General features: G+C 43.4%; 3 protein-coding genes across 3 annotated transcripts; 1 reads left to right on the top strand and 2 right to left on the bottom strand.

Moving 5' to 3' along the window:
• The first annotated feature begins 557 nt into the window (after positions 1–557).
• Positions 558–1,529, top strand: LOC141811532 (ethylene-responsive transcription factor CRF3-like). Its single transcript, XM_074699559.1, has one exon. It carries the CDS (start codon positions 558–560, stop codon positions 1,527–1,529), a length of 972 nt encoding a protein of 323 aa, XP_074555660.1.
• A 2,278-nt stretch (positions 1,530–3,807) lies between these two features.
• LOC141811809 (uncharacterized) lies at positions 3,808–5,426 on the bottom strand. The gene is made up of 3 exons (XM_074699864.1): positions 5,058–5,426; positions 4,857–4,982; positions 3,808–4,566 (listed from the first exon to the last, which is right to left on the bottom strand). Exons 1-3 carry the CDS (start codon positions 5,378–5,380, stop codon positions 3,960–3,962), a joined length of 1,056 nt encoding a protein of 351 aa, XP_074555965.1. The 5' UTR covers positions 5,381–5,426; the 3' UTR covers positions 3,808–3,959.
• Positions 5,427–8,846: 3,420 nt separating this feature from the next.
• Positions 8,847–10,845, bottom strand: LOC141811577 (putative polygalacturonase). Its single transcript, XM_074699598.1, has 5 exons — positions 10,513–10,845; positions 10,157–10,277; positions 9,862–10,036; positions 9,654–9,724; positions 8,847–9,572 (listed from the first exon to the last, which is right to left on the bottom strand). Exons 1-5 carry the CDS (start codon positions 10,843–10,845, stop codon positions 8,935–8,937), a joined length of 1,338 nt encoding a protein of 445 aa, XP_074555699.1. The 3' UTR covers positions 8,847–8,934.
• Between the last annotated feature and the right edge of the window lie 2,338 nt (positions 10,846–13,183).

Genomic DNA, 13,183 nt, shown 5'->3' with positions numbered 1-13,183 from the left:
ATATTTTGGTCCAATTTGGAAAGTTCCGGGTGTTTTGTAAAGGCAACGGCCGCGCCTGTTAAACAAAATTTAATGGAATAAAACGAAAAAAATAAAAACACAATTTTTCCCAACTTCGTTGCGATTTTATTTTTAAAAACATTTTCACTTTTTACTCTTCCTTTTAATTCATTTAAAGGAATAATATGAGCGCGCAGAAAATACATAATAGGAAGACAGTGAGAACAATATGGAAATTGTTAAGGCGCCAGATCTTGAGGTTTCCATATTTGACAGTGTGTCGATGCTATAAAACTGCAAGTCTTGGTACCATTTTTCTTCAATTTCGTTCTTCTTCTCTGTTCATCTCCTCTGGTTCAGTGTTCGATCGTCGTCCTCTTTGGATCTCTTCTGTTTCTGCCGATCAGAACAGAGCAGAGCAGAGGTTTGAGGTGTGGAATGCTTAGATTTGTGTTGCACTCCTTTTAGTGTTTCTGTTGATCTTCGTGTTCGATTCGAGGTTTTGAGATCGAAAAGATTGGATTTTGATGGTTGATAAAGGTGTTAGAGAATAGATTATGGTGATGGCTGCTGCGTTTTCGACGCCGGTGAAGCGGACGGAGCACGTCCAAGTGACGCCGAAGGCCGCGTGGGTGATGCCGGGCAGCGGGTCCGGCGATGCGGAGATTCGGCAGCGCACGGTGCGCGTCTTCTACGACGACTACTGCGCCACCGACTCGTCCGGGGATGAGGCAGCGGATGGCGTCCATCGCGTCCGGCGGATCGTGCAGGAGATACGAATAGAGGTCCGGCGAGGCAAGGCGCAGACTGCGGCCGAGGTTCGGAGATCCAAGACTGGGAAGAAAACTGCCGTCGCCGCGACGAGGAAGAAATGCGTCTTGGTTAAGGTAGCCGGAGGTGGAGATGGCAGCGGGCCGCCGAGGTTCCGCGGCGTCCGGAGGCGGGCGTGGGGGAAGTTCGCGGCGGAGATACGTGATCCGTGGCGGCGCGTCCGTGTGTGGTTGGGGACGTACGACACCGCCGAGGAGGCGGCGAGGGTGTACGACTCCGCCGCCATCGAGCTGCGCGGTGCCGACGCTATCACGAACTTTCCACGGCCTGGGGAGGCGGCCTCCATTGCCGCCGCGAGTAATGGCGCCCCCGAGGTCTGCGCCTCGCCGAAGAAGAGCGTGGCCTCCCGAACCGGCAAGGCCCACAACCACTGTGCCGCAACCTCCGTTCTCGGCCTCTCCACATCCCCTTCCCGGCATGTGCTGTCGATGGCCGTCGACGGCGAAGCGGAGACGACCCTGCCTCCCGTGGAGTCGGGCGGGTTCCTGCTGCCGGTCGAGGACGGAGCACTCTTCGACGATTTCGTCGGCCTGGAAAAGACTTCCCCTTTCGACTTCTTCGACGACGGCGACTTGGCAACCGGCGTTTTAGTCGACGACTTGAAAGATGTCCTGAACCTCAGCTCCGGGCTCGACCTCGATTTCAAGCGAGGAGGCGACAGTTTCTTCTCGGACATCGGCGACTTCTTCCGGATGTAGCCGTTCGCCGCCATTAGTTCATTTCAAAGTCATCGACGGTGATTTCCTCGCCGGAAGGCGGCGCGTCTATCTTTTTCGCAAAAGAAAAACATTTTTTGTTTGCTTTTTCCCTTGTAATAGAACGATATTTTGGCCGGTGATGAACTGATAGTTTATTTTGCTGCTGAAAAATGACAATATTCACTATTACTTGTTACGAAAAACAGGATATTCCGTCAACGACCACGAACACGTGGATCAGGTCCGTAGTTAGATTCGGTAGAATTTTGGCATCCCAATGTCGAACACGTGGCCCTACGAGTAGATCTATGATTCGCTTCTGTCGGCTCAACTCTAGATTGATAGGTCTTGAGGTGGCGTAAAATATAAATAGATTTATCTATTCCGAGATCGATGGATGGATTGAGTCTGTTGAATCGTCTTCTACTGTTGAACTTTGGCTCGTCATCTTCTGTAAAGTTGGCTTGTACTGAGTTAATCTTGGACAGATTTGCTTCGAACTTTAGCGGATCGTTTTTTTGGCGAGTTGACTTCTCGCAGGGTATGATCTGGGCAGGTTGACTTTATTGAAACAAGGTTAGAAAGGAGATTAGAGGTGCACTTTGGCAAAATCCCTTCAATGCTCAAGTCAATCTTAAAAGAAAACGAAATGGAAAAGAGAGTAACGAAGTGAGAAAATAACAAGTGCATTATCTTATATAGGGGCGAAGAAATGACTTTGCTAACTTCCTAATGTAACAGTTGTTTCTTTTTAGGAAGGCAGTTGACAGCCTATTGTAACGGCTATTTCCTTTTAGGAAGACGACTGACAATCTATTATAATCACTATGCCCTTTTAAGAAGGCGGTTGGCAACTTAGATGTGACTTAGATTAATTCGAGTTAGACTGAACTGACTCGAGTTGAAGCACAAGTCGGCTAACTAGACTCAAGTCTCTTCTTAGATCAGACAAATCGAGGGCGATTTTTCCTCAATCTCAGCTGTACGGTATTGATGTAGCTATAGAACATGTTACATGTATCATTATATCTACTCATCAAGATTCATTATGGAAAATCATCTTAATAAAATTTGATGTATTAATACTGGTATGATCACACCATATAAACATCAATAGACAAGTCTTGAAATTAATTTTAAACAGATACTAAAATATATCGTTAGGTGCCTAATCTCTCCTATGCAAAAGGTCATCATGCTAGAATAAAAATTCTTCTTAATTTACTTCCTTCCAAAACACAGCCGTCTGGTCACACACTTCACTTTTTGCCCCCCCCCCCCCCCCAATTGCGGAAAATCGTCTCTTGGTTAAAAAAAATGTGAAAAGTCGTCTATAATTCGTTTTACACACCTCTTGAATTTATATATTCATTTTTAAAAAATGCATAGTTTGGTTGGCAGAGAAACACACACAAAGAAAAGAAATAAAGTGAATATAGCAAAGTGCAAAAACACACATATAGCAAGTTTAACTTCCTTTGTTAATTAAAATATATAGTCGATCGCACACTATTTTTTGATTATTTTATTTAAAAAATTTATCGAGTATAATTCCAGCCCCCTTTCTCGTGATAATTAATTCCAGCCCCCGTTAATTATATATATATATATATAGTTAGTTATGATTAGAGAAAAATATTAATTATTTTATCTAATGAAAGTTTTCCATTAAATTATCATAATTTCATACTACAACCTCATAACAACTCTTAAATATAATATTAATTAGTTGGCGCTTAAAACACAATTGTTAACGTAGTGTATGCCTTTAATTTAATTGGAGCCTTCTTCTTCTATATTGTTCCTCCTCCTCCAATTTCCTAATCCTCCTGAAACATAATTCTCATGATCATGGATGGTGATGAATCAAATTAAGTACAAGATTTGGGATTGCAACAGCTCTCTCTACGACTCCTATGAGCTCCGCTCCATCATGAAGAAGCTCAGCTCCATGACCACACCACCAGCACCTCCGCCGGAGACGAAGAAGATATGCTCTGGTGTTGTTTCCGGTTGCATCAAACGATTATTCCGAGTGGTTCCACTGCGACATCCAAGGAAGCAGAGCCCTCGGCCTGCGGACTCAGGTTTGGGTTTTCAGGAACGGTGGAGAAGGCTAGGAGTGCCGGAGCTTCGCCTGAGGGCTTTGCCGGAGCGGTTTTACGGCAGAGTTGCTGCGGCGCTGACGGATAGATCGTGAAGTGAGATGTAGTTGCATGGTGAATTCGAGCTCCATGAACAATCTTTTAAATTACCATTTTGGTTTTGCATTCTTTCGATTTACTTTGATTAAATCTAACATTACAATAGCAAAGTTGCAACAATCACATTAGAGCTAAATAAATTCCAGATTTTGGAATCCTCGAGACGAGCAAAACTAGAAAGAGCATTTCAGGGTGCGTCAATTCCTTGCTCAGGAATTATAAACACTTATTTGCTTGATCCAAAAAAGTTGGACGGATCAAAGTTGAACAACGGACCAAACTCCGCGTGATCGAGCATAAAATTCGCGTCCATCCTCGGTGAGTTGGTCGACGAAGCGGCCGCCGAGACGATCTCAGTGAGCTCAGACTCGGAAGCGTTCGGATGAACTGCTACTTGAAAAGGAGCCACGGGGAAGCAATTGGAATCCGAGGTCGCCGGCGAAATGAACAGGGGAGCGGAGCTCCCCGTGTAGTAGTTGTGGTGGTGGTGGTGGTCAACGGCCGCCGTCGACGAGAAGACGAGACTCTGAGGGGGAAAGCTTGCGATTTGGGTGGAAGAGGAAGGGAAGAAGAAGGAAGAGCTCAAAACTTGGATCTGCTGCTCATTGAGAGGGCCCTTTGTTTCGTGGAGTAGATGATCTGCGTGGTGATCATGGCTTTGGCTCGTGACTGGTTCGTCTGCTCCCGGAGTCGGCGGCGCTTGTGGCTTCTGCTGGCAGGTGTGGTCGCCGCGGTAGGTGATGTCAAAGACACAAGGGTCGTCGTCGGATCTCTGCACTTGTTTTGTGGCGAGGCAGCCGGCGGTGCTCCGGTGAGTGCATCTGTAGTAGCCTCTGAATGAGTGAAATAAAAACTCATTTATTTACAGCGACCGAAGAAAGGCAAACTAAAAGGAACACGATTCTACTGCAGTAGGCTCTTCATGCATGCTTCATCCCTCCGCCATGAAAGAGCCTCAGAGTTCAATATTGAATTCGCATTCCAAGGATTCAATAACAACCTCAACGATCAGTCGCCGATCGCACCAAACGATCACAAGAGCTCGTAATTATAGAATGAAGACAGGAAGCATGCATGGGAATTGATCAAAAACAAACATGAAATATGTGGAAGATTTACAAACCTTGGATGCCTGGCTCCAAGGATTTCCTTCTGCCCATACTTCCTCCAGCTATATCCATCTTCCAACCCCTCCGCAAGCCCGCCGCCGGCCACGCAAATTCGGCTCGTCCATTTCGGTAGCGTTTTTCTGAAACCACAGAGAGAATTTAATTAGAAAGCTTAGAACTTCCGTGTGCCTATCGTTGCGACAGCAGGAGCTCACCTCTTCTTGCACATCTCCCTGCGCTCATGTTCCTTGCACAGTACCCTCTTGGAGCTATCGCTCCGGGGACTGCCGCTGTTTGACATCGGCAGCGAGCCTGAAAGGGGTAACTGCGCTGGCCGGTGCGACGGCTCAGCTGGCTCCATAATCTTAGCCGTGGCGGCGATGGCGTCCTCCAAACAAGACCGTATCTGCTGCAGCAGAGCTGTGCGGCGGTACTGGTTCTCATCGGCGGCGGCAACCTCCGCCATGAGCTGCTCGGCTTGCTGCTCCGCTTGCGACAGCAGCCTGAGCAGCGAACTCAAATCCAGCGTGCCCTCCATCGCCAACTGACGCACCTGTCTCTGAAATCCGAATCACATACGCAGAATCATGCAACGTGTTGCGACTTGCGAGACAAAGGAAGCAGGATCGACTGAGAATTTAAAGTGGAGGATCAAATAGGGGTTGAGTCCGTACGACGAGGAATGTGAGTTTGACCGTGAGCCATGAGCTGATGGTTGAAGGATTCAAAGGTGTGATCGAGCTCGGTGAGCCATGAGGGTCAAGTCTCTACAGCCAGCAGCAGAACAGAAAAGCAAGGTTGACTGATTCTTTTTGTTCTTATGGATGCCGCGTGAGTGCGACGTCAGTCGTAATCGAAGAGCTTGCTCTCTAATTGTTAATTATAATAACAGTAAGAGGAGGAGGAAGAAGAAATGATAATATATAATAGTTTGGTAATAGCTATTTGTTTGCTGGCTGGCTAGGACAATACATATATACGGTCGAAGTCGAAATCATTGAGGTATTTTCAGAAAAAAATTATATTTTGGTAAAATATTGTGGATGATCAAACTATCCATTAATGAATAGTCCAATGTAGATGACCTTTTGGATGAACTAGGAAGCGAGAGATGATCCAAACTTGAAACATACTTGAAAGAGAAGTTAGACTGGTGCTGGAGAGTTTCGGCAGACCATTTCACGTTCAAATTAGGATTCTGAGGAAGATGATGAAATATAGATATGAAAGAAGATAACTAGTAGAGTTTTCATAGTCTAACCTAGAATATGGTGGCGGGCTAAACTTTTTATAGTCTGTTCAAGATATCTCCACGTCGGATGAGATAGAGCTTTTATACAACCTGCAAAGGGGATCAAATCTGACAGTCGTTTCTTTTTGACCTTATGTGCAGAAAGAGAGATATCCAAGAGAACAAGGTCTGACAACCTCGTAACCGCTTGTACGTCCTTGGGTTGTTATATGTCTAAGAGAATATTTGTGTTATTCTTTAGCAGGCTATGTAAGATAGTGATTCATCAAAGACATGAGGGCAGAACTTAGGATGAGGTGGACAGAGATGTTGTGGTCGAGACGAGATGATTGGGACCGACCAAGAGAAGACTGGTCGAGACAAGACGACTAAGGGCTGAGACGAGATTAGTCGAGACGAGCTGACTGAGGCTAGCTGGCCGAGACGAAATACTGACCAAAACGAGTCGAGTGAGGTTGGTCGAGACGAGCCGACTGGGATGGTCCAAACGTCTGAGATGATTGAGATGAGACTGGCCAAGATGGTTTCGAGGTTCCAAGTTGAACCCCATGCTGCGTACGAAGTACAATATATACCCGAGGTGACAGATATCCCATTAGTGGGATTGGATCTGTGTTGCCATATTGGCATGGATCTTGACCGTATGACTATATTACTTTTACCATCTTACCCTATCAATCTGGATCTTCACTTTTGTATGACTTTTGACTTTTATAGAGTTACATCTTTCACGACACACCCGCATCAAACTGTAAATTATATAAAAAGAAATTATGAATTGTTGGTCATTATTTAATTGGAGACGCGTTGGGTTTCAACTTTCAAAGGTTGCAGCAAAATTTGGATAGATTAGAAAAAGAGAGAATAGCATAGAACAGAAGAAGTGCGTTGACGACGTTCCACGTACCCATTTGACAGTGGGGCCGGGATGTCTTCCCCATGTCGGCCACTCGAACCCCTAACATCTCACTAGATCGTTTGACGTGGGCATGGGGATTAATTTCAGCGTCTAAGTCTAACCATATGATATATCATGGACATGCATGTACACTAGTCCACACTGAACAAGTGAACCTGATTGAAACAAAGTTCAATATTGTCATTAATTATCATGCATGACTTGTAAATACACATGACAGTGCGACCGTCGCCGTGTCCCATGACATTTCGTTGTGCTTGCTTTGCTTTCCTGGTCGATCAAACTTCATTTTGACCGTTCCAATTTATTAAATTAAACTTGCATACCAAACCACCAACAGAGCGCAGGCCACTACGCGCTTTCTTCGCTTTTAGTGACTTGCACGTTTAATTTCAATTTTATGCGTAATACGTACGATTGACTATATATGAAGACTTGACCGTGTGCCCGCCCGTTTAGTTTGTTATTTGGGCCGTGCCGAGCCCAAATACAACAAAACGATTCTCTTGCTCCAAATGCCAAATTGGGATCTTAATGTTGTGATAATAATTTATTTTCTTAAAAATAATTTGTATATGGTACAATGGGTGTCGTCCTCAATGATATCATAACCCACAATGAAGAAAAAAAAATAATCACCCATCGAATCAACAGATCGTATCGTGTTGACTTTAGAGTCGAGCAGACACTCCACCAAATCGAAGAATAAGGTGAATGTTGTTAGAAAAAAAAGGATAGGATATATAGAATAATTTCATTGACAAATTTTTTACTCTGCCGACTGCCGCATAATTTAATTGCAACTATTTTATTAATTTGTTAAACAGCTGTATTTTCCACAATCTGTTTATTCATATTTCTGAAAAGCACCGCATGAATTTATATTTGATTTGAAATGTTTTAATGTTTTAAATAATCTATTTTTATTTTATTTATTTATTTATTTTCAGCCATGCAAACCGCTGCCCTGACTTCTGCAGCAGCTTCCTCGTCTACATTTATCGCTCCCCACGACTCTGAGATAGTTATCAGATCATCATCATGGCCTCCGTCAATCTCGCCCTCGTCCTCTCCGTCACATCCCTCCTCCTTCTCCTCCTCCTCTCCGACGCTGCCAGCCTCCCCAGCACCGCCGACGAGAGCACAGCAGCTGCCTTCGCCCTCGACGCCCCGGGGGATGTTAATCCGACACAAGTCCTCGACCCCCGGTTGGAGAATACGGTGACCTCCACAGAGGCAAACCTACCCGTCCTGATCGATGGTTTCGATCGCGTCGGCCTCTCCCTCCGCCGCCCGTTCCACCGCCGCCGTTCTCACTGCCACCACGGCCACCGGTTACGCAGCAGGGAGGTCGTTCCCTACGAAGAATGGAGCTCCGCCTCCAGGCTCTCCACCTCCATCGCAGCGGAGGAGGCCATGAATTGGGGCACAGTGACGAAGAGGAATAAGGAGCACAAGAAGAAGAAGAGGGCAGAGGAAGAGGGCTCGGATTCCGATTCCGATGACGAGGGCATGGATTTGGGGAAGAAGGAACTCAGGAAGAAGAAGAAGAAGAGGGGGAAGAAGGAAAGGGGTGGATGGATGAAGTGGTTCTGGGCCTTGTGGGACTAAATTTCCACACAATGAAGGATTTGAGCTGCATATATATGTTCTGCTATATTGTGCGTATCAGCTAGCTCTGCTGTCTTTATGGTTTATGAGCTTTGTATCATGCGTATCTTCAGTGTTGTGTACTTGTTTCTACTCCTTGGACATAATACTTCTAGTTTCTGAATAATCGAAAACAATGGAGAATCAAACTAAATCATGCATCAGTTATATACTCTACTGGATTTAAAAAACTCTACTGGGCAGCTCAACTCTTATGAAACCAAAAACAAAGACAAAAATGGCACACGAGCAAATCAAAAGCATCAGGCATTCAGAAAGCACCAGAGCAAAACCCTGCACTAACTGTGTTGGCGAGCTCCGAGCATGGCCATGGCTGAACGCCAAGTGCAGCGCCAGTAACATCCATGCACCTCCATGACTCGTAGCGTGCGCCTGCTCCCCAAAGCTTGACATTGGAGAGGCATATCCGAGTGAAGGGTGAGCTCCTAATGCCTTGTATCGATCCGGCCTGCTGGATGTCCTGCCCCCAGACATTCTTGATGGTCACTGCATCAACCGTCGGGACCGCATACCGGTTGAAGTACTCATCGGGGTGGTCACCGACATCCCCGGCAATTCTGATCCCCTGGCGAACCTTGTGCATGTTTACATTCATCACAGTCACATTCCTTATGTACCCTCCCCTTCCGACGTTAGTCTTTATATGGATCCCAAATCCAGTGTTATAGAGGTTTATGTTCTCCGCCAAGATGTTATCCACTCCGCCTGAGGTCTCACTTCCTATCGCAATCCCAGAGAAGGGAGAAGATCCGGTGAGCCTTCGGATTGTGATGCCTGAGCTCGGACGACCATAAGCAATTCCATATTCGTCCCAGCCACTCTTTATGGCCACCAAATCATCTCCTGTCGTGATGTGGGCATCCTCAATGCAGACATTCGAACTGGAATCTGTGATTGTTAAAATTTCAAAGAAACTAAAGGAAAACAGCAAAAGTAAATATGATGAAGTATCAAGAAGAAGAAGACTACCTGGATCTATCCCATCGGTGTTAGGAGAGTCATATGGAGCCAACACAGTCACATATTTTATCACCACATTGCTGCAAGAAAGATAATATCATTAGATACACATTCTGAGAAACATCACTTCCTATTTTCCATTTGAAATAAGATATGTTTGTGATATTTAGCTGTTTTTCGATGTCAAATTCTTAGTGAGAAAAACTTTAGGAGTTACCTGCAATAAACAGGATGGATATTCCAAAATGGAGAGTTCTGAAAGACTATGTTAGAAATTAGAATGTCTCTACAATTCTTGAACTCTAGGAGGTTTGGTCTCGTGTGATAAAGAGATCTCTTTCTCCACATATTCCACCACACTTCACCTTGACCATCAATTGTGCCATTCTCACCTGTTTAGAGCAAAGCAAATATGAGAAACAACTAAAAATATTATATAAACAATTAAGCAGATCCTGCAAATTCAACGACAAATCAAATAACAAAGCTAGAGGAATTTGATTGCAGTTCACCTGTGATGATCACATCAGCAATACCATCTCCTTGAATAAAGCTCATGTATCTCTTGCCAGGGAGCTCCCTCCCTCTTCCATATGATGGCAGAGGATCTACCAAAGGCCAATTTGTCGTATCCTGTAGAAGTCAAGAATCCTTTAAATTTTCTTTCTGGTAGACTAATTAAGATCGATCTTTGCTGAGGTCGTTTATGTTAAGGTGATATACTCTCTGCCACTAGGTTACCCTTCGGTTTTCAACATGCATGAAGTTTTTCAACTTGCATGTGATCAGTTGACTTATTTTCTGAAGTAGATTTAGATTGAATTGCTCAATTGGGAAGTCAAACTAAAAATGTTAAGAGGAGCATCACCTGTGTGGCCTTGATGACAGCACCTCTGCCTAAAAAAAGGGTCATGTGACTGGTTAAGCTGAAGCTCCCTGTGAGCCAAACACCAGGGGGGATGTAGAGCACCGTCCCACCCCTCTTCCGCATGTGTTGAATCCTGTAAATGGCCTTCTTGAACGGCCAAGTGTTGAGCGTCTTCCCATCCCCCACCGCCCCGAAGTCGGCGATCGATATCACATCCCGCCTCCACTTCATCGGTACCACATCAGCGCACGACACCTCACTCACCGCCAAGCTGCATTGAAACAGGAGAGGGAGCACTGCTGCCACTCCTATCAACACTCGAAAAGGAACCATCTTAATGCAAGAATAGGTGCCTGGATCCAAGGATGGAGACCCAAGACCTAAGCTTTTAAAGCAGGATGAATAGATTTTTGACCGGAAGATTAGCAGGAAGCTAAGTCAAGAGCTTTAAGGCCACAAAACTACAAGGCAATGAAGGCTGGACACAGAGGCGGACAAGAGAGAGAGCTTCAAGTTGAGCTTTTTGCATGCCAAGATTCGAATTTGAATCCCCAGGGGCATCAATCTGCCATTGAGGAGGCTCCAAGAGAGGTGTAGGGGGAGAAGAGATAGATTATTGATTCCAAGCAGAAAGCTCCGAATCAAGCAATGCAGTGTCGTCTTTGTGGCAGTGCTACTGTCTTTGCTTCCAACAGCCGCAGAAAAGGTATTTGATCACCACTTTAGAGAATGATTTAGATATTAGCCTATTGTTCCTCAAGCTTCGTGGGAATCTCCTTTTCTTAATTCCCCACTCTTTACTTTATTCATCTTTTGTATCTACGGAAACAGTGCCATTGTACCAAGTATAGCATATACGATGGACATGCAGCTGAGCTTTCTCATGCATGTATGTTATGACAAGAGCTCGTGAACTCAAATGCCACTTCCAAAGCAGTGAGCTCCACAGAAACCGACATATCACATGCTGAAGGGAGCAAGCAGTAGTGCTGCCAAATACAGGCTCTAAAAGCAACATCTTGTTGAGGTTTTGAGTGGGTCATTATAAAGAGTGCTGGAATTTGAAACTTGCACACAAATTTGAACTCGGATTTGAAGTTTATTATGCTTGCTCAGATCTATCGAGTGAAAAGAGAAGCATTGGAAATGAGTTGGACAGTTGTGTGAATTTGTTGGTTAACACTGGATCAACTCTGACTCGATGCTTGTGTGAGAATTTGTTTATGCACCATAAAAGCATGGTTTACTGAGTGCATATCCAATTATGTAAATCTTGGATTCTTGCCCTTTAGCTTTTGATCTCCCTTTGGCCCCCCATCTTTGAACTCTGTCCTTTATTCATGATATGGACAAGTAACATGGTGCCACTCCCTAAATACGGTTGGAAATTTAAATGGCAGATGAAGGAGGTTTCATTGTGAATGTATTTTTAGTCTGGGAGTCTTATGATTTTATTATTAATTTATATTGTATCACATGTATTAATATTATGAATATATGTACGAAGAGAGGTTTTCTTTTATGTGTAGGTGGGCTGCAAATCTAGGGTATAGATTATATTGATTCATGTACAAGCATGATCTATATGCATGGAATGAAATTCGATTAAATTGATCGAATTTAAAAATCTAATTTAATTATTTCGATTAATTTTTTTTTAAAAAATAATTAATTCAATTCAATTTTAATTTTTAAATTTATTATTCGATTAAATCAAATAAATTAAATTAATCAAAATAAAAAATAATTTTTACATTTTTAAATAAGTAAATTTATAAATTTCTAATAAATTTTTTATAATATTTAAAAAATTTAATTATTTTAATTAATTCGGTTGAATTAATCAATATTGTATTAGTTCGATTTGTTCAATTTATATTTAAACATTCAGTCAGTTCAATTAATTAAAAAAATTCAATTCGGTTCGATTTTAATCGAATACTCAACTCTATCAGTAGTAGGATAAAATTTGTCCAAATGAATGAACTACTGTCTAAAGTCAAAATTCTTATAAAAGAGGAAGGTTATGATCTTAAGCAAGATGTACAATAAAAGTAATCTCTCTCCATTCTTGTTTCCTCACTAATTTTTTACTCTCTATCATGGGTATGAATCTAATTTGTCGCTACCGACCTATATGTGATGGTGATTGTTGTCTGTTGTTATATATTAGAAAATAGATATCCATTGTGACCTCTAAATGCCGTTGGAGGCAATGAATAAATTTTAACAAAATTGCATCATGCATGCCTTGCGACAACTTGTTCAACCACTCATTAGTCAACAATCAGGCAAAATCAATTTCCCGACTCAACAACTCAGGATTCAACAACTCAACTGACTTGATGGCTTGGCCAAGACAGCTCAGCCTCAGCAGCTTGACCAAGATAGCTCGACACTGAACAACTTGACCTCAATAGCTTGACACAGGATAACTCGACTTTGACAAGTCAGCCATATAAGATAGCTTAGCTCGACCATATAAGGTAGTTCAACTCGATCATATAAAATAGTTCAGCTCGTCATACAAAACAGCTCGACTCGGCCATATAAAGTAGTCCAATCTTCTAGTCCAACCATCCCAAACAGTTCATCCTTATTTGATAGTTTGGAATTATCCGCGCAAACCATTCAAGGATCGCTCAACAAATAAATTTAAATTTATTTTTTT

This window comes from Curcuma longa, chromosome 17 (assembly GCF_044706935.1).
Source record: "Curcuma longa cultivar G26 ecotype Majalengka, Jawa Barat chromosome 17, ITB_CL_G26_1.1, whole genome shotgun sequence".
NCBI classification, from domain to species: domain Eukaryota; kingdom Viridiplantae; phylum Streptophyta; class Magnoliopsida; order Zingiberales; family Zingiberaceae; genus Curcuma; species Curcuma longa.
The sequence above is the reverse complement of the archived record's forward strand: the minus strand, read 5'-3'. Positions and strand labels throughout refer to the sequence as shown.